Source organism: Hyperoodon ampullatus, assembly GCF_949752795.1.
Source record: "Hyperoodon ampullatus genome assembly, chromosome: 15".
NCBI lineage: Eukaryota > Metazoa > Chordata > Mammalia > Artiodactyla > Ziphiidae > Hyperoodon > Hyperoodon ampullatus.
Window position 1 is genome coordinate 77,552,666 of NC_136928.1, and position 27,880 is coordinate 77,580,545.

The 27,880-nt window shown below is 38.5% G+C and overlaps 1 protein-coding gene across 3 annotated transcripts in view; it reads left to right on the forward strand.

Annotated features, from left to right (window-relative positions):
* NBAS (NBAS subunit of NRZ tethering complex) overlaps window positions 1-27,880 on the forward strand; it is a gene marked incomplete at its 5' end in the record, with an annotated part of 354,840 nt that overhangs the window by 6,923 nt on the left and 320,037 nt on the right. For all 3 annotated transcript variants that reach the window (XM_079721535.1, XM_079721536.1, XM_079721537.1), the window contains 3 exons: window positions 11,719-11,762; window positions 24,758-24,891; window positions 27,040-27,173. In XM_079721535.1, coding sequence (XP_079577661.1) covers window positions 11,719-11,762; window positions 24,758-24,891; window positions 27,040-27,173 — 312 coding nt within the window. The remainder of the gene's footprint in view (window positions 1-11,718; window positions 11,763-24,757; window positions 24,892-27,039; window positions 27,174-27,880) is intronic.

A 27,880-nucleotide genomic window follows, 5' to 3' on the forward strand; every position in this document is an offset into this window, starting at 1 on the left:
AGTGGGCACTGCTCCTTTCTCCAGGGAAGCCCTAACTCTTGAGTCTCAAAAAATAAGCACTGAGGCAGAAATTTCAGGATGCCTAGATACCAGTCAAAAGTTTTTTCTACTACTTTATTATTGGCTAAAACTAGTATTAATGATCATTCAGTTGTTAGCACACTGGTTTTAGCTTTCTGCTTGTGAAATTTCTTTTTCCATTTATCCAAGTGGAACTGGACCCCTCAACTTTCGGGGGAGTAGACAAGAGGGTTTGCCCCCATTGGGGCACCGACTTCAGATGGGAGGCTCCGTAATCCTTCTTAAAACTATCAGGATTGAAATGATTGGCAATAATGACAGCCTTTCAGAACTTCATTTCTTCATCTGGCATGGCTTTCATAGGCAGGGCCCTTTTCTCTGAGAGCAACAGTGAGCATCAGGTTGCACAGTGTTTGAACTGATATTGTTCATAGAAATGGGCTAGCTTTTCCTACACCATTTGCTGCAATGATGTCAAATTTTTTTTTTTTGAGAAATGTGCTCATCTGTGACTACTTTATGAACAGCTGATAGTAATCAAAATTCCCATCTTCTTCCCATGAAGTGAGAACATTAATGGAATGATTTTAGGTGTTAAGGTTGGAATGTGCATGTGGGGATAGGATTGATATTTAGGCTTGTGAAGGAGAGTTTGACAAAGGGTTTCTGGAACTTGTTAATAAAAACTAATGAAAAGAAAAAAATAATTGCTTTTATAAGAGCATTTGCTACTGAATTGCTAGTGTGTAAAATAATATTTATAAAACTTCTACATATATCCAGCTCTTTAGGAATTCACTCATGCATTTGAGATTAAGTGGGGAGGGAAGATTTCTGGGCAACAGAAGTGACGCTCATCAAGATCTTACTCATCTGGTCTGTGATTTGCAAAAAAGCTTTGTAACTTATTATATTCAAAGACTCTGGTACGGTGAAGAGTCAGCTCTCTCAGGAAGCCTTACAGGAACTCATTCCCAATGGATCCGCCTTCCCCTCATTGGTTAGGTGCTGGTCCTTTATGTTCCTATAATAATTAACACATTTATTATACTTAATGATAAGGTAATGCTAACAGTGCTGAGCACCACTGTGTTCATTTTTTTTTTTTTTTAATGTCCACCATTGTGTTTTACATGTGTTAACTCAGTCCTTGCAGAAGGCCAATGAGGTAGGTATAGCTATTCTCTATTTTAGAAATAAGGAATCTGGCACAGTATGATCAAATAACTTGCCAAGGATTTGAAATCAGCCATCGTAGCTTCATTGTTCATGCTCTTATCTACAAATCTATACTACCTTTTGATGATGCCTTTTAGCCATCTATGCCCATATGCTTATATGTGGATTTCCCCCAGTATATTTAGGGCCACTGCTTTGCACAACTCCAGGGGGTGCCATTTGCTTGATACTCAAGTGATGGGATTTGAAGTCTACAGCTCCATTATACTCTGTGTTCCTTGGAGGCATGGGCTGTCCTTTTTTCCTACCACTTGTATATTTCCTTGGCTGTAATAGGTGCTTAGTTTATGTTTAATGAGTAAGTGGTGTGTTTGCAAGTGGGACGGGGAAGCAGTTGCTGGGAGGGCATTACAGGGCAAGCTTGCCGACTTGCTTGGAGTTGGCACTCAGTTGATTTTGTTGAAAATAGACACCCACACTTACTTTGCAGTAACCTGAAAGGAAGTGTCTTTGAGCAAAGATGTGGGATGGTGAGCAAAGAAAAAGGGCAAGGTAGATCCCCGAAGTCAATGCTATGAATAGTGGCTGTGCCTGAATAATATTTAAGACGTTTGTTCTCTCTTCTCTGTACGTGTCTTCTCTCCCACAGTGAAGAGCACATACAATCTAAGTTGGCTCCAGAAGTAATAGTAGTGGGCACCCAGTGTTCAGTAAATATTTGTTGATTGGATTAGAATCTGAAAGATAATTACAGTATCTGGGGTTATTATTCAATGTTAGGAAGCAGTTATAAATGTGAAATGGTTTTTGTGGAAAACATGCAAAGCTGAAACACACTTTAGTTTAGGAGACAGCTCTGCCTTTTGCAGGATAGGACTAGGGCTGCTGTTACCCAACTTTAGCTCTGTAGTGAGTGGCAAATGACTCTAATAGCTTGCTCTAATATGGCATACTTAACCTGCTTGTGTGTGGTGCTCACATGGGTGAAAAATGACTTGTGAATTGCTACTTTAATTTGTCATTTGGTGGTGGTTATGGATTATCAGTGGTTAATATATGTTTCTTTTATTCCTAGATAGTGAAGTAATATGTTATAAATATGGGAACTAATTAGAAACCATCACAGAATACAACAAAAAGCATTAAAATAGGGGACTCTTATAAAAAAGACACCTCCTTCCCCCAGTTTGCTCATCTATCTTAAGTGAATACATTCCGTGAAGTTTCGACAAAACAAATTTATGTCTCCCTCCCTCCCTCCCTCCCCTTTTCCAGCCAAAAGAGCAAACTATTATTTGTGATTATATGAAGGATGAAAGTAATGAACATTTACTTTGGTCTAGTTCATGCTAATTTATATGTAATGACTCATTTAATCTTTTCCCAAAGCTGTGAAGTTGCTGTTACTTATCCTGTGTTATTGAAAGGAAAATGAAATCATGTTGAGTATTTTGTCCAGGTTACACAGAGAGCTGAAATCAGGTCAAGTTCACTTCAGAGATATGTCTTTTCTGCTCTAGTCCACATAGAGGCCTAATAGTCCAATTTCTTGAGGAAATTTATTTCCATATTTGTAGCTGGATTTTGTTATAATATTTTAATAAATGGCTAAAAATCTTAAAGAGTCTGTAAAGTTTGTTTTAAAGGTAATGCTTAGTTATTTTACAAATATTAGAAAATACAGTTAAGTAATTATGAAAGAAGAACAGCAAATTTTGCTGTCCAGAGTTGTCTACTGTCAACATTTTGGTGTATGTTCTTTTTTTTTTTTTTTTTTTTTTTTTTTTTTTTTGGTTTTTTTTGCAGTACATGGGCCTCTCACTGTTGCGGCCTCTCCCGTTGCGGAGCACAGGCCCTGGACGCGCAGGCCCAGAGGCCACGGCTCACGGGCCCAGCCGCTCCGTGGCGTGTGGGATCTTCCTGGACCGGGGCATGAAACCGCGTCCCCTGCATAGGCAGGCGGACTCTCAACCACTGTGCCACCAAGGAAGCCCCTGTAGCTTGCTTTTTCATTTAACAATATATAGTGAACATCTTCTGATTTTATTAAATATTTTTCCCTTGATATCCTTTTTTTTTTTTTTTTTTTTTTTTTTAAATTTTTTAAACATCTTTATTGGAGTATAATTGCTTTACAATGGTGTGTTAGTTTCTGCTTTATAACAAAGTGAATCAGTTATATATATACATATGTTCCCATATCTCTTCCCTCTTGCATCTCCCTCCCTCCCGCCCTCCCTATCCCACCCCTCTAGGTGGTCACAAACCATGGAGCTGATCTCCCTGTGCTATGCGGCTTCTTCCCAGTAGCTATCTATTTTACGTTTGGTAGTGTATATATGTCCCTGACACTCTCTCACTTTGTCACAGCTTACTCTTCCCTCTCCCCACATCATCAAGTCCATTCTCTAGTAGGTCTGTGTCTTTATTCCCGTCTTACCCCTAGGTTCTTCATGACCTTTTTTTTTTTTCTTAGATTCCATATGTATGTGTTAGCGTACAGTATTTGTTTTTCTCTTTCTGACTTATTTCATTCTGTATGACAGACTCTAGGTCTATCCACCTCACTACAAATAACTCAATTTCATTTATTTTTATGGCTGAGTAATATTCCATTGTATATATGTGCCACATCTTCTTTATCCATTCATCCGATGATGGACACTTAGGTTGCTTCCATGTCCTGGCTATTGTAAATAGAGCTGCAATGAACATTTTGGTACATGACTCTTTTTGAATTATGGTTTTCTCAGGGTATATGCCCAGTAGTGGGATTGCTGGGTCATATGGTTGTTCTATTTTTAGTTTTTTAAGGAACCTCCATACCATTCTCCATAGTGGCTGTATCAATTTACATTCCCACCAACAGTGCAAGAGGGTTCCCTTTTCTCCACACCCTCTCCAGCATTTATTGTTTCTAGATTTTTTGATGATAGCCATTCTGACTGGTGTGAGATGATATCTCATTGTAGTTTTTTTTTTTTTTTTTTTTTTTTCACAAATTTAATCAGTTATATGTATACATATGTTCCCATATCCCCTCCCTTTTGCGTCTCCCTCCCACCCTCCCTATCCCACCCCTCCAGGCGGTCACAAAGCACCGAGCTGATCTCCCTGTGCTATGCGGCTGCTTCCCACTAGCTATCTACCTTACGTTTGGTAGTGTATATATGTCCATGCCGCTCTTTCACTTTGTCACAGCTTACCCTTCCCCCTCCCCATATCCTCAAGTCCATTCTCTAGTAGGTCTGTGTCTTTATTCCTGTCTTACCCCTATGTTCTTCATGACCTTTTTTTTTTCTTAAATTCCATATATATGTGTCAGCATACAGTATTTGTCTTTCTCTTTCTGACTTACTTCACTCTGTATGACAGACTCTAGGTCCATCCACCTCATTACAAATAGTTCAATTTCATTTCTTTTTATGGCTGAGTAATATTCCATTGTATGTATGTGCCACATCTTCTTTACCCATTCATCCAATGATGGACACTTAGGTTGTTTCCATCTCCGGGCTATTGTAAATAGGGCTGCTATGAACATTTTGGTACATGTCTCTTTTTGAATTATGGTTTTCTCAGGGTATATGCCCAGTAGTGGGATTGCAGGGTCATATGGTAGTTCTATTTGTAGTTTTTTAAGGAACCTCCATACCGTTCTCCATAGTGGCTGTACCAATTCACATTCCCACCAGCAGTGCAAGAGTGTTCCCTTTTTTCCACACCCTCTCCAGCATTTATTGTTTCTAGATTTTTTGATGATGGCCATTCTGACTGGTGTGAGATGATACCTCATTGTAGTTTTGATTTGCATTTCTCTAATTAGTAAAGATGTTGAGCATCCTTTCATGTGTTTGTTGGCAGTCTGTATATCTTCTGTGGAGAAATGTCTATTTAGGTCTTCTGCCCATTTTTGGATTGGGTTGTTTGTTTTTTTGTTATTGAGCTGCATGAGCTGCTTATAAATTTTGGAGATTAATCCTTTGTCAGTTGCTTCATTTGCAAATATTTTCTCCCATTCTGAGGGTTGTCTTTTGGTCTTGTTTATGGTTTCCTTTGCTGTGCAAAAGCTTTTAAGTTTCATTAGGTCCCATGTGTTTATTTTTGTCTTTATTTCCATTTCTCTAGGAGGTGGGTCAAAAAGGATCTTGCTGTGATTTATGTCATAGAGTGTTCTGCCTATGTTGTCCTCTAAGAGTTTGATAGTGTCTGGCCTTACATTTAGGTCTTTAATCCATTTTGAGCTTATTTTTGTGTATGGTGTTAGGGAGTGATCGAATCTCATACTTTTACATGTCCCTGTCCAGTTTTCCCAACACCACTTATTGAAGAGACTGTCCTTTCTCCACTGTACATTCCTGCCTCCTTTATCAAAGATAAGGTGACCATATGTCCGTGGGTTTATCTCTGGGCTTTCTATCCTGTTCCATTGATCTATCTTTCTGTTTCTGTGCCAGTACCATACTGTCTTGATTACTGCAGCTTTGTAGTATAGTCTGAAGTCAGGGAGCCTGATTCCTCCAGCTCCATTTTTCGTTCTCAAGATTGCTTTGGCTATTCGGGGTCTTTTGTGTTTCCATACAAATTGTGAAATTTTTTGTTCTAGTTCTGTGAAAAATGCCAGTGGTATTTTGATAGGGATTGCATTGAATCTGTAGATTGCTTTGGGTAGTAGAGTCATTTTCACAATGTTGATTCTTCCAATCCAAGAACATGGTACATCTCTCCATCTATTTGTATCATCTTTAATTTCTTTCATCAGTGTCTTATAATTTTCTGCATACAGGTCTTTTGTCTCCTTAGGTAGGTTTATTCCTAGATATTTTATTCTTTTTGTTGCAATGGTAAATGGGAGTGTTTCCTTGATTTCACTTTCAGATTTTTCATCATTAGTATATAGGAATGCCAGAGATTTCTGTGCATTAATTTTGTATCCTGCAACTTTACCAAATTCATTGATTAGCTCTAGTAGTTTTCTGGTAGCATCTTTAGGATTCTCTATGTATAGTATCATGTCATCTGCAAACAGTGACAGCTTTACTTCTTCTTTTCCAATTTGGATTCCTTTTATTTGCTTTTCTTCTCTGATTGCTGTGGCTAAAACTTCCAAAACTATGTTGAATAAGAGTGGTGAGAGTGGGCAACCTTGTCTTGTTCCTGATCTTAGTGGAAATGGTTTCAGTTTTTCACCATTGAGGACGATGCTGGCTGTGGGTTTGTCATATATGGCCTTTATTATGTTGAGGAAAGTTCCCTCTATGCCTACTTTCTGCAGGGTTTTTATCATGAATGGGTGTTGAATTTTGTCGAAAGCTTTCTCTGCATCTATTGAGATGATCATATGGTTTTTCTCCTTCAATTTGTTAATATGGTGTATCACGTTGATTGATTTGCGTATATTGAAGAATCCTTGCATTCCTGGGATAAACCCCACTTGATCATGGTGTATGATCCTTTTAATGTGCTGTTGGATTCTGTTTGCTAGTATTTTGTTGAGGATTTTTGCATCTATGTTCATCAGTGATATTGGCCTGTAGTTTTCTTTCTTTGTGACATCCTTGTCTGGTTTTGGTATCAAGGTGATGGTGGCCTCGTAGAATGAGTTTGGGAGTGTTCCTCCCTCTGCTATATTTTGGAAGAGTTTGAGAAGGATAGGCGTTAGCTCTTCTCTAAATGCTTGATAGAATTCGCCTGTGAAGCCATCTGGTCCTGGGCTTTTGTTTGTTGGAAGATTTTTTATCACAGTTTCAATTTCAGTGCTTGTGATTGGTCTGTTCATATGTTCTATTTCTTCCTGATTCAGTCTTGGCAGGTTGTGCATTTCTAAGAATTTGTCCATTTCTTCCAGGTTGTCCATTTTATTGGCATAGAGTTGCTTATAGTAATCTCTCACGATCTTTTGTATTTCTGCAGTGTCAGTTGTTACTTCTCCTTTTTCATTTCTAATTCTATTGATTTGAGTCTTCTCCCTTTTTTTCTTGATGAGTCTGGCTAACGGTTTATCAATTTTGTTTATCTTCTCAAAGAACCAGCTTTTAGTTTTATTGATCTTTGCTATTGTTTCCTTCATTTCTTTTTCGTTTATTTCTGATCTGATTTTTATGATTTCTTTCCTTCTGCTAACTTTGGGATGTTTTTGTTCTTCTTTCTCTAATTGCTTTAGGTGCAAGGTTAGGTTGTTTAGTCGAGATATTTCCTGTTTCTTAAGGTGGGATTGTATTGCTATAAACTTCCCTCTTAGAACTGCTTTTGCTGCATCCCATAGGTTTTGGGTCGTCGTGTCTCCATTGTCATTTGTTTCTAGGTATTTTTTTATTTCCTCTTTGATTTCTTCAGTGATCACTTCGTTATTAAGTAATGTATTGTTTAGCCTCCATGTGTTTGTATTTTTTATAGCTCTTTTCCTGTAATTGATATCTAGTCTCATAGCATTGTGGTCGGAAAAGATACTTGATACAATTTCAATTTTCTTAAATTTACCAAGGCTTGATTTGTGACCCAAGATATGATCTATCCTGGAGAATGTTCCATGAGCACTTGAGAAAAATGTGTATTCTGTTGTTTTTGGATGGAATGTCCTATAAATATCAATTAAGTCCATCTTGTTTAATGTATCATTTAAAGCTTGTGTTTCCTTATTTATTTTCATTTTGGATGATCTGTCCATTGGTGAAAGTGGGGTGTTAAAGTCCCCTACTATGATTGTGTTACTGTCGATTTCTCCTTTTATGGCTGTTAGTGTTTGCCTTATGTATTGAGGTGCTCCTATGTTGGGTGCATAAATATTTACAATTGTTATATCTTCTTCTTGGATCGATCCCTTGATCATTATGTAGTGTCCTTCTTTGTCTCTTCTAGTAGTCTTTATTTTAAAGTCTATTTTGTCTGATATGAGAATTGCTACTCCAGCTTTCTTTTGGTTTCCATTTGCATGGAATATCTTTTTCCATCCCCTTACTTTCAGTCTGTATGTGTCTCTAGGTCTGAAGTGGGTCTCTTGTAGACAGCATATATATGGGTCTTGTTTTTGTATCCATTCAGCCAATCTGTGTCTTTTGGTGGGAGCGTTTAGTCCATTTACATTTAAGGTAATTATCGATATGTATGTTCCTATTCCCATTTTCTTAATTGTTTTGGGTTCGTTATTGTAGGTCTTTTCCTTCTGTTGTGTTTCTTGCCTAGAGAAGTTCCTTTAGCATTTGTTGTAAAGCTGGTTTGGTGGTGCTGAACTCTCTCAGCTTTTGCTTGTCTGTAAACGTTTTAATTTCTCCATCAAATCTGAATGAGATCCTTGCTGGGTAGAGTAATCTTGGTTGCAGGTTTCTCTCCTTCATCACTTTAATTATGTCCTGCCACTCCCTTCTGGCTTGTAGAGTTTCTGCTGAGAGATCAGCTGTTATCCTGATGGGGATTCCCTTGTGTGTTATTTGTTGTTTTTGCCTTGCTGCTTTTAATATGATTTCTTTGTGTTTAATTTTTGACAGTTTGATTAATATGTGTCTTGGCGTATTTCTTCTTGGATTTATTCTGTATGGGACTCTCTGTGCCTCCTGGACTTGATTAACTATTTCCTTTCCCATATTAGGGAAGTTTTCAACTATAATCTCTTCAAATATTTTCTCAGTCCCTTTCTTTTTCTCTTCTTCTTCTGGAACCCCTATAATTCGAATGTTGGTGCGTTTAATGTTGTCCCAGAGGTCTCTGATATTGTCCTCTGTTCTTTTCATTCTTTTCTCTTTATTTTGCTCTGCATTAGTTATTTCCACTATTTTATCTTCCACCTCACTTATCCGTTCTTCTGCCTCAGTTATTCTGCTATTGATCCCATCTAGAGTATTTTTCATTTCATTTATTGTGTTTTTAATCGATGCTTGATTCATCTTTAGTTCTACTAGGTCCTTGTTAACTGTTTCTTGCATTTTGTCTATTCTATTTCCAAGATTTTGGATCATCTTTACTATCATTATTCTGAATTCTTTTTCAGATAGACTGCCTATTACCTCTTCATTTGTTAGGTCTGGTGGGTTTTTATCTTGCTCCTTCTCCTGCTGTGTGTTTTTCTGTCTTCTCATTTTGCTTATGTTACTGTGTTTGGGGTCTCCTTTTTGCCGGCTGCAGGTTCGTAGTTCCTGTTGTTTTTGGTGTCTGTCCCCAGTGGCTAAGGTTGGTTTAGTGGGTTGTGTAGGTTTCCTGGTCGAGGGGACTAGTGCCTGTGTTCTGGTGGATGAGGCTGGATCTTGTCTTTCTGGTGGGCAGGTCCACGTCTGGTGGTGTGTTTTGGGGTGTCTGCAGACTTTTTATGATTTTAGGCCACCTCTCTGCTAATGGGTGGCGTTGTGTTCCTGTCTTGCTAGTTGTTTGGCATAGGGTGTCCAGCACTGTAGCTTGCTGGTCGTTGAGTGAAGCTGGGTGCTGGTGTTGAGATGGAGATCTCTGGAAGATTTTCGCCGTTTGATATTATGTGGAGCTGGGAGGTCTCTTGTGGACCAGTGTCCTGAAGTTGGCTCTCCCACCTCAGAGGCACAGTACTGACTCCTGGCTCCTCAATTTGGGATGATTTGTTGTCTATTCATGTATTCCACAGATGCAGGGTACATCAAGTTGATTGTGGAGCTTTAATCCGCTGCTTCTGAGGCTGCTGGGAGAGGTTTCCCTTTCTCTTCTTTGTTCTCACAGCTCCCGGGTCTCAGCTTTGGATTTGGCCCCGCCTCTGCGTGTAGGTCGCCGGAGGGCGTCTGTTCTTCACTCAGACAGGAAAGGGTTAAAGGAGCAGCCTCTTCGGGAACTCTGGCTCACTCAGGCCGGGCGGGAGGGAGGGGCACGGAGTGCGGGGCGAGCCTGCAGCGGCAGAGGTCGGCGTGACGTTGCACCAGCCCGAGGCGCGCCGTGCGTTCTCCCAGGGAAGCCGCCCCTGGATCCCGGGACCCCGGCAGTGGCGGGCTGCTCAGGCTCCCGGAAGGGCGGTGTGGACAGTGACCTGCGCTCGCACACGGGCTTCTTGGCGGCGGCAGCAGCAGCCCCAGCGTCCCACGCCCGTCACTGGGCTCCGCGCTTTCAGTCGCGACTCGCGCCCGTCTGTGGAGCCCCTTTAAGCAGCGCTCTTAATCCCCTCTCCTCGCGCAGCAGGAAACCAAGAGGGAAGAACAAGTCTCTTGCCTCTTCGGCAGCTCCAGAGTTTTCCCGGACTCCCTCCCGGCTAGCTGTGGCACATTAGCCCCCTTCAGGCTGAGTTCTCGCCGCCAGCCCCAGTCCTCTCCCTGCGCTCTGACCGAAGCCCGAGCCTCAGCTTCCAGCGCCGCCCGCCCCGGCGGGCGAGCAGACAAGCCTCTCGGGCTGGTGAGTGCCGCTCGGCACCGATCCTCTGTGCGGGAATCTCTCCGCTTTGCCCTACCCAGGTATGTGGGGAGTTTCTTGCCTTTTGGGAGGTCTGGGGTCTTCTGCCAGCGTTCAGTAGGTGTTCTGTAGGAGTTGTTCCACGTGTAGCTGTATTTCTGGTGTATCCGTGAGGAGGAAGGTGATCTCCGCGTCTTACTCTTCCGCCATCTTACCCGGAAGTCCCCCCTTGATATCCTTCGGTGTATGTTCTTTGACACTTTTCTGTGTGTGTAAAAAAATATATATATAGATATATACTACATATATATATGTAGATGATGCTCTACATTCTATTTGATACCTTTTTCTTGATAACTTTTGAAAATTAATATATTGTCAGCATCTTTCCATGTCATGTATCGTAATAGCATAATATTTCATTGATCATATATAGCAAAATCTAATAATTAATCTCTTTATACTGGCTGTATTTTTCTCTTTCATAACTTAGGCTGCATTAATTGCCTTGATATCTGTGTATATCTGTAATTATTTCCTAGGGATAACTTTGTAGAACTTAAATTGCTAGATCAAATACTATGGACATTAAAGTTTTGGATAATTATTACTAAATTCTTTTCTAGAAGGTTTACCAGGTTTCATTTTTGAAGATATAATAATTAGAATACTTTATATTTCAATATCACAGATATTAAGTAGGTTGCTAATATAAATATGGTCACTTGTTAAAGCTATTAGGTTGTTAAAACAAGACTTTTCTCCCTAAGTGATTAAACTCTGTAACATGATACAGACCAGTGGTTCTCAACCAGGATCAATCTGTGGAGCTTTAAACAAATATTTTTGTCTGGGCTCCATCCCAGATTTACTGCATCAGAGCCTTTGGGGATAGGGTCCAAGCATCTCTATTGTATTAAAAGACTGTGCTTAAAATCAATTATGCTTGTATCACTAGATTCCTAATGTAGCTATGTTCCTAGTGAAATAAGAAGGTTGGAAGAAAACATTGTCACCAATGAAAGGGTCTTACTTGAGGCACAAAACCATCCATATGAGAGAAGGAATGATTTAGTGTTGTCTAGAGAAGTTGTCTGGTCTGTAAGTGTTTGTGATGTCTTATAGTACTACACAGTAGTGTTGTTATGGCAAAACTGTTGTCTTAATTTTACATATATTTTGCAGGTCTGCAAAAGATGATTTTACATCTATTATTGGGAAATGTCAAGGTAAGAGTTTCCAAAATATTCAAAAAATGAAAAATTCAAATCTGCAGCAGTTAATTTTTTTTTTTTTTAACTCATTTATTGGGCTTCCCTGGTGGCTCAGTGGTTGAGAGTCCGCCTGCCGATGCAGGGGACGCGGGTTCGTGCCCCGGTCCGGGAAGATCCCACGTGCCGTGGAGTGGCTGGGCCTGTGAGCCATGGCCACTGAGCCTGCGCATCCGGAGCCTGTGCTCCGGAACGGGAGAGGCCACAACAGTGAGAAGCCCACGTACCACACACACACACACAAAAAAACAACCAAAAAAAAAACCCCCCAAAACCCCTCATTTATTTATTTATCTATCTATTTATTTATTTTGGCTGTGTTGGGTCTTTGTTGCTGCACGCGGGCTTTCTCTAGTTGAGGTGCATGGGGGCTACTCTTTGTTGTGGTGCCCGGGCTTCTTGTGGTGGCTTCTCTTGTTGCAGAGCATGGGTTCTAGGTGTGCGGGCTTCAGTAATTGCAGCACATGGGCTCAGTAGTTGTGGCGTGTGGGCTTCAGTAGTTGTGGCTCATGGGCTCCAGAGCGCGGGCTCAGTAGTTGTGGCGCACGGGTTTAGTTGCTCCACGGCATGTGGGCTCCCCCTGGACCAGGGATTGAACCCATGTCCCCTGCATCGGCAGGCGGATTCTCAACCACTGAGTCATCAGGGAAGTCCCAGCAGTTAATATTTCTTAAAAGTCAGAATAGATACTGTTTATTGACAAGGATTATTACGACTTTATTAAAATAATTTTAAAGCGTCTTAACTGATTTCTATTCTGTAAATGTTTTGCTTTAAGATCTGAATTTTGGAGAGATTTGAAATTGAAACTGTTTTACAAAAGTCTAAGCCAGTTTTGGGATAAAGTATTTGTAAGTGTCTATAGTCTTTTATTTTGAATTCAATGCAGAAAATAATTTGTAGATATGTTTGGAGTTGGTCAGTTATAGACTAGTAAAAATAATCTGGGATTTGATCATTGTTTGATATACGATTCAACAAAACTTTGCTGAGTATCATTTATGTATGTGAACCATTTTTCTGGGTCCTAGGGGTATGATTGTGAGCAAAAAGGCATGGCCACTTACCTCACGAGGCATGTAGACCCTCAACTATATACTTACAGACTTTGATAAATCTGATGAAGGAAAAATACAGAGCAGAGTGAGAGTTTAACCAGGGGTGTGAGATGAGATTGTTGAGAAAAAGTGACTTTTGGAAAGCAACCTTAAGAATGAGTAGAAGGTAGGAGAAGACGGGGGAGTGTTTTGATCTGTGGGAGCCGTGTATGAAAAGGTAGGAGAACCGTATGGGAGGAAAATAAGTGGGTATTGTTAGGTAAATGCATCTATTACTTATGTTTTATTTACAGGACCTCCAGTTCCATTTGTCTGACCTTGTGTTACTTTAACAGTGGAGTAGTTGTAGGAATCATCATGATGATAATCATAGTCATTGTGGTGATGACAACCACTTGTCATGTCATTCCTGTGTGCCAGGCACTGCATTTCGTGCTTTACATGGACTTTTCCTCGTTTACTTGGAAGAACATAGTCTACATATTTTATCTTAAAGCGGCATTAGAGTAGAGTAGGTAATCAACAGTGAAAGAGCAAGGAGAAGGGAGGCATTGGTAGTTTTGAAATCTACAAAACGGTGGTAAGACAGAGGATTCCCCCTGGCTGGTCTTAAGTTCCTGGTCAAATGCAACATTAGTGGCCTAGGGCCAGTTTCCTTCTCATTTTTCTCATTCTCAGCTGTCCAGATGTGTTCAGAAGATTAAAAATCAAATATTGAAAAAATGTTTTCAGTCCCATATAAGCGGTGATATTAATTCTATTAGTATGTCACAATCGTTATTCTTATACAATTCCACGTATACTAGTGGATAAACTAGTAATAGAGTTCTTATGGAGTTAGCTTTACGTATAGTGTATATTGTCACTTAAAAGCAAATGTGATGTTTCCTACATATTTATATAAATTTACCTCCCCTTCTTAGAATCTGTTCCTTCTGTTCTGTTACTTGGAGAACCCTGTTCCCTCAGTACTCTGGTCAGTGGTGCCATTATCTGTACCAAGCCAAAAATCTAGACAGTTTCTCTTCTTTTTCCTCCCCTCCCTTCTTTCTTACTTTGACAAATATTTATTTAGTTGCCACCATATGCCGGACACTATTATCCTAGGCAGTCTGTTTACAATGAGGAGTAAGACATAGGTTACCTAGATTTAAGGGTTTATAGTCCATCAGGGGAGAGAGAGAGAAATAATTCTTTGCACTTATACTGAGTGACACAGTGGAGAAGCCTCACCTTATCTTAACTTCACCACGTCCTGGGAATCTGTTTAAATGGCTCTTGCTTCCTGCTTGTGCACTTCAGCCATCACAGCCCTGGTGCAGGCTCTTAACATTTTTTTACTTGGTTTCTTACAACAGTCTCCTGACAAGGTTTTCTTCTATATGCCCTTCACTTATCAATACTTTACCCTGCTTGTCAAATTGATCATTCTGCATTGAGAATTCTATCAAGATTACCCTTCAAGTCTGGCTCCACTGCTTCCTAAATATTAACCTTGGACAAGTTACTTTACCTCTCTGAGCCTCAATTATCTGTAATACAGGCAAAATCCTATAGAACAGGTTGTGGAAAAATGATGTGAGCTAATATATATAAAGGTCTTAGCATAATGTCTGACATACTAAGTACTTAGGAGGCATTAAGCTATTATCACTGTTACTAGTACTGTTATTCTGCCTAAAATCTTTCAATTGTTCACTGTTGGCTATAGAATGCAGTTCATATCTTCTAGTTCAGGACACGAGTCAGCCTGTGTCTGTCCTGTAAGATACCCCTGCCATACATCCTGTGATCTAGTATAAAGTAGCTTGCAGTTTTCCATCCCCATTGTATTTTTCATGCCTTGGTACAGATGGTTCCTTTAGCCTAGAAGCTCCCACCTTTATATTTAATTCATTAGTTCTGCATGTTTTAGTTCAAGCATCAGCTTTTTTTGGAAACCTTTTTTTTCTTGCCCTCTTCCTCATGATTTGTGCATTTTTCTTAACGTTTCTGTAGGGCTTTTTGTACCTATGTCCCTTCACTTAGCCTAATCTTTCCTTTTTAAATTGTTGACTTGCTTGTTTGATGCCTAATTAGGTTGAAGGCAGGGCTTCTGCTTTACTCAACTTTTTTTTTTCCATTCTTAGTGCCTAGCATGGTGTCTGACACATAGAAGGCACAGTTTTTTACCATATCAAGTGGATAATGGTAGTTGGGAACTATTAAAAAGATTTTTATGAATGAATCTATGAAAAAGTGTATTTACTTGTTTCTTGTGAGTTAATTTTGTAAGTTCATGAGTGTGTGTGTATGTATGAGTATATATATACAAAATACATATGTATGTATTTTGTATATATAGAGAGAGACATATATAAGTTTATGGGTAATTGTCATGATATTCATGTTTTTTATTCCTGTTGTATGCAAGTGTGTATACATACCACAACTAGAACAATAAGGGTAGGTAGGAAGCCGTATTTGCTTAGTATCTTTTTGAAAATAAATCGAAGGGGAGTGGTTTTTGTGAATTTCTAAACCTTGGGGCTTTAGCATTTTCTGAATTTACTTCCTATAGTTTTTTCACCAGCACTTTATTAAAGTGGACCAGGCTTGGCTTAAATAATGTATACGGATCAAGAAGTTCTGAGAAGAATAATTCGGGGGTATTCAATTGCCTTTTTTCCCAGTGCTTCCCTTTTGTTGGGTGAGGGCTTGGGGCGCCTGCAGTGGGCTTCTGAGAAGTGTGCTCAGAATGTTGGAGTGATTCAGACAGGCAGCCCCTTTGAGCTTTGACATTAGACCCTACTCTGAATCAGTAAGTAAACTGAGAAATCTGTAAGTTAACGTGAAATTGGGAAGATTAACCCTTCTGTATTTTACACAAATTGTAATATTTGTTAGAGCTTTTACTGTGTACAGTTAATGTGGCAGCACGAGTGAGGTAATAATGCTTTGAGAACTAATGTTTTATTTTGTTTGCTTCTGAATGTGTGGATTTATGACTTTAACGCTGCATTAATGGCTTCTTTCCATTTCATGTAATGTGAGGTGGTGATCATTTGCTTATTATCTAACTCATCTTTATGGGAATAACTCTCATATGCCAAATGATATTGCCTGTGTATGCCTGGAGAGAAGGAGCCAGATTGTTGTTAATGCGTTTTTGAAACTACATATCGTAGTGTGCAAACTGAAATAGGATCTATTTGGTTCCACTTTGGTATTTTTAAGTTATTGTTTTATAAAATATATGCTGTTTGAGGATATTTTAAACGTGGATTGCAACTTGTTGGCTATGTTTGCCAGGCCATAAATAGTAATTCAGTCTTCTCTTTCTATCTTGAATAGTGACCTAAAAATAGCACATGGAATTAGACATTTTCAGAGCTGTACTATGTTAATCAGGAGATTTTTCTCGTATTTCTGACTTTGAGATACCATAAACCAGAGCTTCCTAATGCTGAGCAGCAGCTTGCCTAGTGTAGGCGGGCTGAGGTCCCATCAGCCCTCCAGTGGCCCGGTGGCCCTCTGACAGCGTGAGCTCAGGCTGGTCGCCTCCAGTTTCCAGCAACCTCATCAATTTACCCATAGGTGCCATACAAACATGATTTTCTACGTGTGTCTTGACATGAAGAAGGTTGGGAGGCACAGACTGTTTGAAGCACCCAGATTTTGAAATGAAACATTTCATTCTTGAACTGTGATTCAGGAGCCTCAGGTTATACGGTAACAATTTCTTTTCATAACTTTTTTTTTTTTTGCGGTACGCGGGCCTCTCACTGTTGTGGCCTCTCCCATTGCGGAGCACAGGCTCCGGACGCGCAGGCTCAGCGGCCATGGCTCACGGGCCCAGCCGCTCCGCGGCATGTGGGATCTTCCCGGACCGGGGCACGAACCCGTGTCCCCTGCATCGGCAGGCGGACTCTCAACCACTGCGCCACCAGGGAAGCCCTATTTCTTTTCATAACTTTTAATACATTTTTTTCCTGTTGAAAAATAATGCACATTCTCAGTAAAAATTTTAAAAACTAAGAATGAGCAAAAGGTAGAAAATAAAAATAAGCATACTATCCAGAGATAAGTACTATTAACATTTCATGATCTGTTCTTTCAGACATTTTTCTGTAAGTGCTTGTTACTATAGATATGCTCTGTGAAAGTAAAATGTTTTATAATCTGCTTTTTTCACTTAAAGATAGATTGTTAAGTCTTTTAGGTTGAAGTTCAAGAAGAACTTTCCGAACTATCTTTTTTGATCTTTTTTTACTGGATAACTTGCTGAGTGTTAAGATGTAGATCTCCCAATCATCCAAATTATCCAGAAAGTGCCTATAAATTTGATCTCTGAGGAGTAAGTACCTCAGTGTTATACTTGATTTCACAAGCAAGGTAGAACCATCATTAGGCCTTTGTGCAGATAATTGTGTATAACATAGGTAGCAGATTATTACATTTATGTTCATGGAGCTATTGGTTTATAGTTTGTTTTTTTTTTTTTGGTAATGTTTTTCTGGTTTGGTATTAGAGTAGTGCTGGTCTCAAAATAATGAGTTGACAAGTGTTCCTTCTTTTTTTGTTTTATGCAAGAGTTTGTGTAAAATTGGAATTATTTCTTAATTGTTTGATAGAATTCACCAGTGAAACTTGGAGTTTTGTGAGTAGGTTTTTAATTCCTAATTAAAATTTTAAAATAGATGTAAAGCTTTTTAAAATTTCAATTTCCTCTTCTTTCAGTTCCAGTTTTTTTAATGGAATTTCCCCCTAAATTTTAGTATATATTGGCTTAAAGTTGTTTGTAGTACTTCTTTATTATCCTTTTATTGTCTGTCAGACTTGTAGTGATGTCCCTCTTTTGTTCTTGATATTGGTAATTTGTGTTCTCTTTCTTTTCTCTTGATCAGTCAGGCCAGAGTTTTATCAGTTTATTAATATTCAATAAAAATAGGTATTGATTTCTTTTTCTGTTGTTTTCTTTTGATTTTTGCTTTTATCTATATTATTTCCTTTCTTCTGCCTACTAGATTTAATTTGCTTATATTTGTCTAGATGGAATATGGAAATTTATATCACTGACTTTAAACCTTTTTTCTTCTGTAAGCATTTAAGCTTGTAATATAAGCATTTTTGTTATTGATACCTAATTCTGTTGTGGTCAGATAATATATTCAATATGATTTTAACCTTTTAAACTTATTGAGACTTGATTTATGGCCCAGCATATGGTCTGTCTTCAAAAGAATTTGATTCTTGCATATGGTGCAGTTTTTAGGTATCGTGGTTTACAAATGTTAATTACATTGAGTTGGGTTAGAGCTGTTCAAATTTTTATATATGCTGATTTTCTGTCTAGTTGTTCTGTCATTTCCTGAGAGAGGAGGGTTGACATTTCCAAGTATAATTGTGTATTTTATTTTACCTTTTAGTTCTATCAGTCTTTATGTATTTAGGGGTTCTAGTTTATAGGTGCCTACACATATTATTTTGTCTTCTTGATGAAATGGCTCCTTTACTGTGATGGAACGTCCCTTTCTATCTCCAGTAATACTCTTTGTCCTGGATTCTATTTTGTCTAATATTATTATAGTTGCTCTAGCTTTTTTATGATTAGCATTTGCATGACATATTTTTTTCTCTTCTTTTTCATTTATCTGTATTAAATGTACATTTCTTATAGAAAGCATATAATTTGAGTCATGCTTTTTTTTCAGTGTGACAATTTCTGTCATTTAATTGTAATGTTTAGAACATTGACATTTTTTTAAACATCTTTATTGGAGTATAATTGCTTTACAATGGTGTGTTAGTTTCTGCTTTATAAAAAGTGACTCAGCTATACATATACATACATCCCCATATCTCCTCCCTCTTGCATCTCCCTCCCACCCTCCCTATCCCACCCCTCTAGGTGGACACAAAGCTCTGAGCTGATCTCCCTGTGCTATGCGCCTGCTTCCCACTAGCTATCTGTTTTACATTTGGTAGTGTATATATGTCCATGCCATTCTCTCACTTCATCCCAGCTTACCCTTCCCCCTCCCCATGTCCTCAAGTCCATTCTCTACATCTGTGTCTTTATTCCTGTCCTGCCCCTAGGTTCTTCAGAACCATTTCTTTTCTTTTTTAGATTCCATATATATGTGTTAGCATACGATATTTGTTTTTCTCTTTCTGACTTACTTCACTCTGTATGACAGACTCTAGGTCCATCCACCTCACTACAAATAACTCAATTTCATTTCTTTTTATGGCTGAGTAATATTCCACTGTATATATGTGCCCCATCTTTATCCATTCACCTGTCGGTGGACACTTAGGCTATTGTAAATAGAGCTGCAATGAACATTGTGGTACATGACTCTTTTTGAATTATGGTTTTCTCAGGGTATATGCCCAGTAGTGGGATTGCTGGGTCGTATGATAGTTCTATTTTTAGTTTTTTAAGGAACCTCCATACTGTTCTCCATAGTGGCTGTATCAATTTACATTCCCACCAACAGTGCAAGCAGGTTCCCTTTTCTCCACACCCTCTCCAGCATTTATTGTTTGTAGATTTTTTGATGATGGACATTCTGACTAGTGTGAGGTGATACCTCATTGTAGTTTTGATTTGCATTTCTCTAATGATTAGTGATGTTGAGCATCCTTTCATGTGTTTGCTGGCAATCTGTGTATCTTCTTTGGAGAAATGTCTGTTTAGGTCTTCTGCCCGTTTTTGGATTGGGTTGTTTGTTTTTTTGATATTGAGCTGCATGAGCTGCTTGTATATTTTGGAGATTAATAGAACATTTACAGTTAATGCAATTATTGGACTGGTTAGGTTTTACCTTCTTATTTTTCTATTTGTCCTATCTCTTCTCTGTTTCCTTTTAGCATTTGTTCTGGGGGTTACAATGTGCATTTAAAAATTATTTTATTACACAGTGTACATCCATTCCCTCCTATTCCTTTGTACTGTTGTCAAACTTTTTATAAATGCTAAACTGCCACAATATATTATTTATATTATTATTTTTGTCAGGTAACTTTTTAAGGAATTAAAAAACAAGGGTAAATCTTTTATTTTTCCTTCTATTTTCCATTTCTGTTACTTTTCACCTTTTTCTTTCTGTAAAAGTTTCCATTTGATAGTGTTTTCCTTCAACTTGAAGAAATTATTTAATATTTCTTATAATGCAGGTCTGTTGATAAATTCCCTTATTGTTGGTCTGAAACCATCTTTGATTTTTGCCTTCATTTTTGTAAAATATTTTCTCTGGATATAGAATTCCAGGTTGACCTTTTTTTTTCTTTCAGCTGTTTAAAAATATCATTGCATTGTTTTGATGAGAAATCAGCAGTCATTGCTGTTATCGTTTCTGTAGGTAATGTGTCTTTTTTTTTCTAGCTGCTTGTAAGATTTTCTCTTTTTCATTGATTTCAGAAATTTGGTTATGTGACTTGATTTTTTTCTGGTTTTCCTGCTTTAGGTTTATTGAGCCTCTAAGATCAGTGGATTCATAGATTTCATCACATTTGCAAAATTTATGGACATTATTTAAAATTCAAATAAAATTTCCTAACTTAGTCTCTCATTTTAGGCTGTGGTGGGCAGCCTAGTCTGAAAGTAGTTTCTCTGGGTTTTTTTTTTTTCTTTTAATTACAAAAGCAGTACATACTTTGAACAAATTCAAACAATGCAGAAGTAACAAAAAGATTGTTTTATCTTCTCAATTTGCATTCTTCGTAGAAACTTATATTAATGGTTTCATATAAAGCCTTCTTTGCTTATATGAACCTGTACATAGATGGATTGACTTTTTGTAGGTAAAAAAACAAGATCATCTTATGTATTTTGTTCTTCAGCTTGCTCCCACACTTACTGTATTGATGATGTCTTTCCCAGTCAGTGTGCACAGGTGTAATCCAGTCTTTTAAATGAAGCCACAGCGTTCCATTGTGAGAATGTGAACCACGTTTTATTTATCTATTCCCCTCTTAGTAGAAATTTAGATTGTGTACAGTGGCTTGTTTTATTCTTTCTCTTCCCATCTTTGTCCCTTTCCCCCTCTAACAGCACTGGAAAAGACATCCTGTTTGTCCATGGATGTAGTACACAAAATGTAGCTACTGCCATGCTTCCTTCCTGAAAGTTATACTTATTATACAACCATGTAAAAGGTATGATTATAAAGCTATTTCTTTTCTCCATTGTCAGCACCGTATGTTACCTGTTTCTAAAATATTCATCAGGTTAGGCAGAGGGCAAAAAGCATCTCATTTCCAATTTGCATATGTTTAGTTATATGGTAGGGCATATGTTAAGTTGCTATTTTTTGTGTGTGTGTGTGTGAATTGTTAGATCATATCCTTTTGACTATATTCCTCTTGGATTATTTGACTTTTCCTTATTGACTATTTTCTTACTTGACTATTTCCTTATTATTTCTATATAGTATGAATGTTACCCTTTGTCATATATGTTGCAAATATTTTTCCCAATCCATTTGTCTTTTAAATGTGTTATAGTGTCTTTTTTTTCCATGGAGCATTTTTTTTTTTTTGGTAACTGCATTTTTCATTTTTTTTCCTTTATAACTTCCAAGTTTTGTATGCTTTCACCTTTCTTATTCTAGGATTGTAAAAATTTTCTCATATCTTCTACTAACACTTTAATTTCAAACATTTAAATACTTAGCTCCTCTGCATGGCTTTTAGCACCACTAGTTTGCTCTTGCTCACTGGTTCTTGATGTAAAAGTCAAAGAACGTTTGGGAGAGAGTGTTCATTGAACCCTTGGTGATTGTCCCATGGTCACACCCAGCTGTTTTATGGCAGCACTGAGAATAAAACCCGGTATTCCTTATTTGTAATTTTTTCCCTTTTCCATTTCTAATTTGGGTACATGAGCACTGGATTGAAGTGTGCTCCTTTAGCACTTGAGTGCTGTTGTGTCCCAGCCGAGTACGAAATGCTGGTGATAAAGTTATGAACAATACGGACACAGCACCTGAGATTTTGGAATTTATAGTTTAATGCATAAGGCAGACAATAAAAAGTAGACAAATATATACTGATTTGGGATAAGAGCTGTGAAAGACATGAACTCATTGGAATGGAGAAGATCAACGGGGCCTCGAGGCTGCTTAGACAGGGTGGTCGGAGCACACTGCCTAAGCAAGCAAGGTTTAAATTGAGACGTGAAAGATGGAAGAGCCAGGGACAGGTTCGGGGAAGAGTATTCCAGGCAGAGCAGACGGCACTGGCAGGAGCTCTGAGGTGGAAGCCAGCTCGGCAGTGGGGCAGGTTGAAGGGCCCGCAGCCAGTGCAGGGTGAGCGCGGCTGTAAATGGTTTCACCAGCAACGTGGCAGTTGTCACACTGCTGGTCAACTTCATCATCAGCCCGTTTGAATACTTTTCAGAAAACTCCGTTGACACTGGCTTTGTACAAATCTGTGCTGTTCATTCCTCTCCAAAACCACACAGGGTGCTGGAAAAATCTGATGATAATGTCTTTACTTTCACATTGTTATGTGAAATCTTCTCTTGTAATGAAAACATATCTTTATCTGGGTCAAAACACATGCTGAGTTTTCTGGAGCTGCTGGTTATAACTGGAAGTAATAGTAAAAACAAAGTCCCTTCAGGTGGAACTTACTTCAGACAGATACGGAAGGTAGTACATAAATCTATTTATCCTCCTATCAAAATGAAGAGGAAAGATGTTATCAGAGGTAAAACAGAGACAATGGAAACATGTTGCTGTGTTTCTTTAGAACATGAATATTTTTCAGGGCATTAAATTGTCCTCTTGCTGGTGTTTGTGTAGCATCTGTGCATTTGTGGGTCTTGAAGTATTCTGTTGTTTATCATTTGTGCTTAAGTTTACTTCCAAGTTTCATTGTTTTTTAAAGCTGACGACAGAGAACTGATCTTTTTCTTCATTTTATTCCCCTTTAAAAAATTGCGTTTCCAAAGTGTATGCAGTATTTCATTAGGCGTTAATAAAATTCCCTAGACCCTCCTGTGTTCAGGGGCCTCTCTTGGCTTTTTTTGGCATGCTTTTTACCTTTAAAAAATAGTCAAAATGAAGCAACTCATTGACATCTGGTATACTTTTCCCATATACAGAACATATTTTACATATATTGCAGAGATGAGGGGGGTTTAAATTCTACAGTACCTCTGTTAGGTGGAGAGAAGACTTCAGTTATATAATTGACGTTTAATTGTTAGTCCCTGAGGAATGGTAAACCCTTAGCATTACCTTACCCCGTTACTATAGATTTTTCTGAGAGGCTGGGGCTTTGCTCATTAGTGAAACGTTAATCACTTTCTGTTCCAGGTCCTGGGATGGCAGTGTTGAGTGAGACATTGTCTCAGAGACTTGTGGGGGAGATAATCATGTAAACAACATCGTCTGATGTGCTAAGTACTATGAGAGACTTTTGTACAGCATATTTGGGGGCACATAGAGGAGGGCAGTCAGTTTTGAAGAGTGTCAAAGAAGGAAGAGGTGACAGTTGTTACCACAGATGGTTTAACAAACAAGTACCCTTGGAGTAGCATTGGAGATGAACATTCTAGGTAGAAGCAACAATGTGCATGAAAGACACAGACTGGAGTATGCCTGGTTTGTTTGCCAGGTGGTTGTGTTATTGGTGGGCTATTAGGTGTATGATGGAGGAAGGGCGGGAGGTGAATTGGAAAGCTCTGATGGGACCATTGGTGAAGGGCCTTTCATGCCTGTGGAGGAGTTTGGACTTGATTTTTTTGGAAATGGATAAACATCAGGGATTTTAAAGCAGGGGAAAGATGTGATCTCTTCATCTTTCCCTTTTACAAAGATAATTTTGGGTACTATTGAGGAAGGATTAGAGGGGAAGAGCCTGAAGGTGGGAAGACCCGTTAGGAGGCTGTCATGAGAGTCTAAGCCAGAGATGATGAAGCCTGAATTGCGACATTAGCAGAGGAATAGAGAGAAGGCAATAAATTTCAGAAACATTTCTGGGTCAGTAATCCTCAGGCTAAATCCAGGCTCTGACTGAGGGGCCGTGTGTTGTAATGCAGTGCACACTGCGCGGGAAGGCAGCATGCTTACGTTCTGGGTTTGTTCTGATCGTGACTCCTGGTGTCACCTTGAGGCTCCTAATCATTTGGAATTTTTGCTGGTAAAGGGAAGGCACGGGTCCTACCTGGCTCTTCAGTTCTGGGATTCTAATAAGGGGAAACAGGAGCAAAGGAAACATCAGAAACCTCAGACAAACCTAAAACAGTTTAGAGTTTCACAGCCCCTTTCTCTTTTGCAGCTGGTAGCCTTTCTATTGTTGTACTGAAAAAATTCAGAACAGAAGAAAATACCGGTGTTGGATTATTAAGGTGTTGATTCTCAAAAATCTTATGATTTTGTAATTCATTGAGAACAGTTCCTGATTCAGTTGCCTAATATACATATGTATTCTTTTCTCTTTCGAATTCTGTGTCAGTATAATCCCACTTTGTTTTTCTTTACCATCTATATTTGAAATACATATCTAAAAGATCTCCATTGAAATTTTGAGTTTTTTTTTTTTTTTGGAGGAACTTAACTCACTGGATTGGAATAGTTTTCTGCTTAATCTTTATGCTTTTGATCTCTCGTAATTTCATAAGTATTTTGAGGTATATCATTCCTGAGCCTTTTCCAGATGAGGGCTTGCTCAGCATTCAGCAGACCACTGGTGTCAGTAGGCTTTGCTTCTGAAGTAAGTGGGGCAAGGCTTGTCACGGTTTACATTTCCCACTCTTACTTGAAGTGGCTTTCTGGGAGCTGTTCTTTTCTACTGAACAGGAGTTTTAGAGATGTCATACTTGAATACTCTCTTTAGCTGCAGGAACTATAAGTATTAACTATCTTGATTATGTTAAAAGCACTTCTTTCCTTTTCATTCTAGTTCCAAAAGACCCAAAACCCCAGTGGAGACGTGTGGCATGGAGTTACGATTGCACCCTGCTGGCCTATGCCGAAAGCACGGGAACTGTGAGAGTATTTGATCTCATGGGAAGTGAACTCTTTGTTATAATTCCGGTATGTACATACCTTAAACTGAAAACATATATATATATATATATTTTTTTTTTTTTTTTTTTTTTTTTTTTTTTTGCGGTACACGGGCCTCTCACTGTTGTGGCCTCTCCCGTTCCGGAGCACAGGCTCCGGATGAGCAGGCTCAGCGGCCATGGCTCACGGGCCCAGCCACTCCACGGCATGTGGGATCTTCCCGGCCCGGGGCACGAACCCGCATCCCCTCCATCAGCAGGCGGACTCTCAACCACTGCGCCACCAGGGAAGCCCGAAAACATATTTTTTTGGACTACCTTTCATGTATAGGTACTTGAATGAATGAATGTGATGAGAGAGGAACTATAAATGTAAATCAGAATGATAAGCTGTAAACTTAAGATGCTTAGATCTAGTTAGAGATCTGTACGTTAAATATTTATTCTTTGCATTTTGTAATGCACTATCCAGACATAATCTACCATTATTATAAGATGGTAGTAAGTAAATACTAAGAGAGGTGCAGAAAGCTGTTGTAAAGTTCCAGTGAAGGAAAGAAGTCAGTGGGCCTTTGCAACAGAACCAGCCTGGGAGGAGTTAGAATTTGTTACCCTAAAGGGATAGAAACTGAAATGGAGAGTGGAGAAAAAAATGAATGGTGGTAATAACTTATATTTGTATAGTGCTTTGTACTTTATTAATGACTTTGATATACATTCCTGTTTAATATTCACAACACCCTTTGAGTAGATAGGGTACTTATTATCCTCATTTTACAGTTCAGAGAGCATAAATTGTGAGGAAGTAAAATGACTTTTCCCGTGGTAATCCAGTTAATTGGCGTCTCTTTTAGGAATTCGGGGCTCTTTACTTTGTATCCTCCTTCCTCAAGTGAACAAAATAAAGGGGCAGGTAGAACGGTGGTTCTAACTCTGGCTGCGTCTTAGAATCACCTGCAAAGCTTTATAAAGAAAAGAAAAAGAAAAACTAATCAAATTGCTGGATTGCCCAGGCTCCCCCCACAGAGAGTCAGACTTAATTGATCTGAGTGAGCCCTGGACTTTAATAATGTTGCCAGTCTTTCAGCTGATTCTAATGAGAAGCTAGGAGTGAGAACCAAGGATATAGAGAATGATTTTTGTTCAGAAATGAGTGGAAAAACTTGAAAAAGTACATTGGGCTCCTGGTATAGAAGTTCTGGGGAACCAAACTAAGTAGGCTGAGTTACTGTTTTCTAGACTAGCAGCATCTAATAGAAATGTAATGTGAGCTATATGTGTGATCACGTGTGTAATTAAAAATTTTTTAGTAACATTAAGTTCAGCAGGTGAAATTTATTTGATATTTTATTTATTACAACATATCTAAAATGATTACATGTTGAAATGACAGTGTAAAAATGATTAATGAAATATTTCACGTTCTTTGGTACTAAGTCCTTGATATTTGGCGTGTATTTTTATATTTATAGCATATTTCAATTTGGACTAGCCATGTATCAAGTGTTCAGCAGCTACATGTGGCTGCCCTGTTTTATTGAGCGGCTCTAGACAATGAGGAGCCATTCAGGGTAGGAAACTTCATTATGTGCTTCACTATGTGAGCTAAGGTGCACATGCCCTCCAGATCCTCAGCAAATACAGCCTGATATTTAATTGATAGAAAAAGGCTGGCATTGAGTGAGTGCTTTAAGTGTCCTTCCCTTTAAATTGCTGATTAGGCAAATGGAAGTAACTGGAGGCATTTTTCTTTCTTTCTTTCTTTTTTTTTTTTTTAGCGTTGGTTACTACTGGCAGTGGAAATTAACATTTGAGAGCTTATGTCTGAATTCTGTATCGTAGAATTCTTTGAGGCGGAATGATAGCATTAGGTTTTTTTTTTTCTTCTTTTTTTGCAATGGAAGCATAGTCTGAACAGAAATTCACCTACTAGGTGAACATCTCACCCAAAGAGGCTGCTGTGGTTCCAGCCTGTGGTTGGGGGAGGGCTGGTCTAGAGTTGGGTGTCTAGTTCTAGGCACTTTGGCTTACATGATTCTTCACATAACGATCAATTCTGGGCTATCTTACTTAAAGGATACCTGGCAAGGCTAGTGTCTTGAATATCCTTCAATTATACATATGTTAACTTCTATCTAGTATCTTTTTAGTAACTTAATTTCCTGCTCTTTCACAGGCATCTAGTTTAGCAGGTGATCTGAGCTATGCCATTGCTGGGTTGATATTTTTAGAGTATAAAGCAAGTGCACAGTGGTCTGCAGAACTCTTGGTCATCAATTACCGAGGAGAACTTAGAAGCTACCTTGTAAGGTAAAAATGCACTTTATTTGGGATGTCCTGTTTGAAATAATGTTTATTTCTCTGCTTTAGTGTCAGATTTTGGTGCTTTTTTTTTCTTTTTAGCATTTTATTATGAAAAATTGCAAATATAAAAGGAAGGTTGAAAGACTTTTATAGTGAACTCTCATATACCTCCACTTAAATTCTATTTAGCATTTTACTATACTTACTGTGTCGTATTTTGACCCATCTTTCTATCTGGCCATTAATCAGTTCTTTTTTAAAATATATTTCAGAGTCAGTACATATATACTTTAGCATGCATATCATTAATTAAAGTTCATTAATTCAAGTTCAATATTTGCTTATAGTTTTCTTTCATTTGAAATAAAATTTGCATACAGGGAAATGCACTTAAGTGTACCAGCCAGTTATGAGTTATGACGAATGCATACACTTGTGCAAGTCAAACCCCTGTCAAGATACAAAATATTACCATCATGCTATTAAGTTCCCTCATGCCTCTTCCCAGTAAATCTTTGTCCACACCCACCCTCAGAGCAACTGCTGTTTATAATTTTTTTCCATCACAGATTAGTTTTGCCTGTTCTAGTGATTTACGTTAATGGACTCATAGAGTATGTACTCCTTTGTCTAAGTCTTCTTTCATTCAGCTTATCTTGAGATTCATCCTTATTTTTACATGTATCTGTAATTTATTCTTTTTATGGCTGATT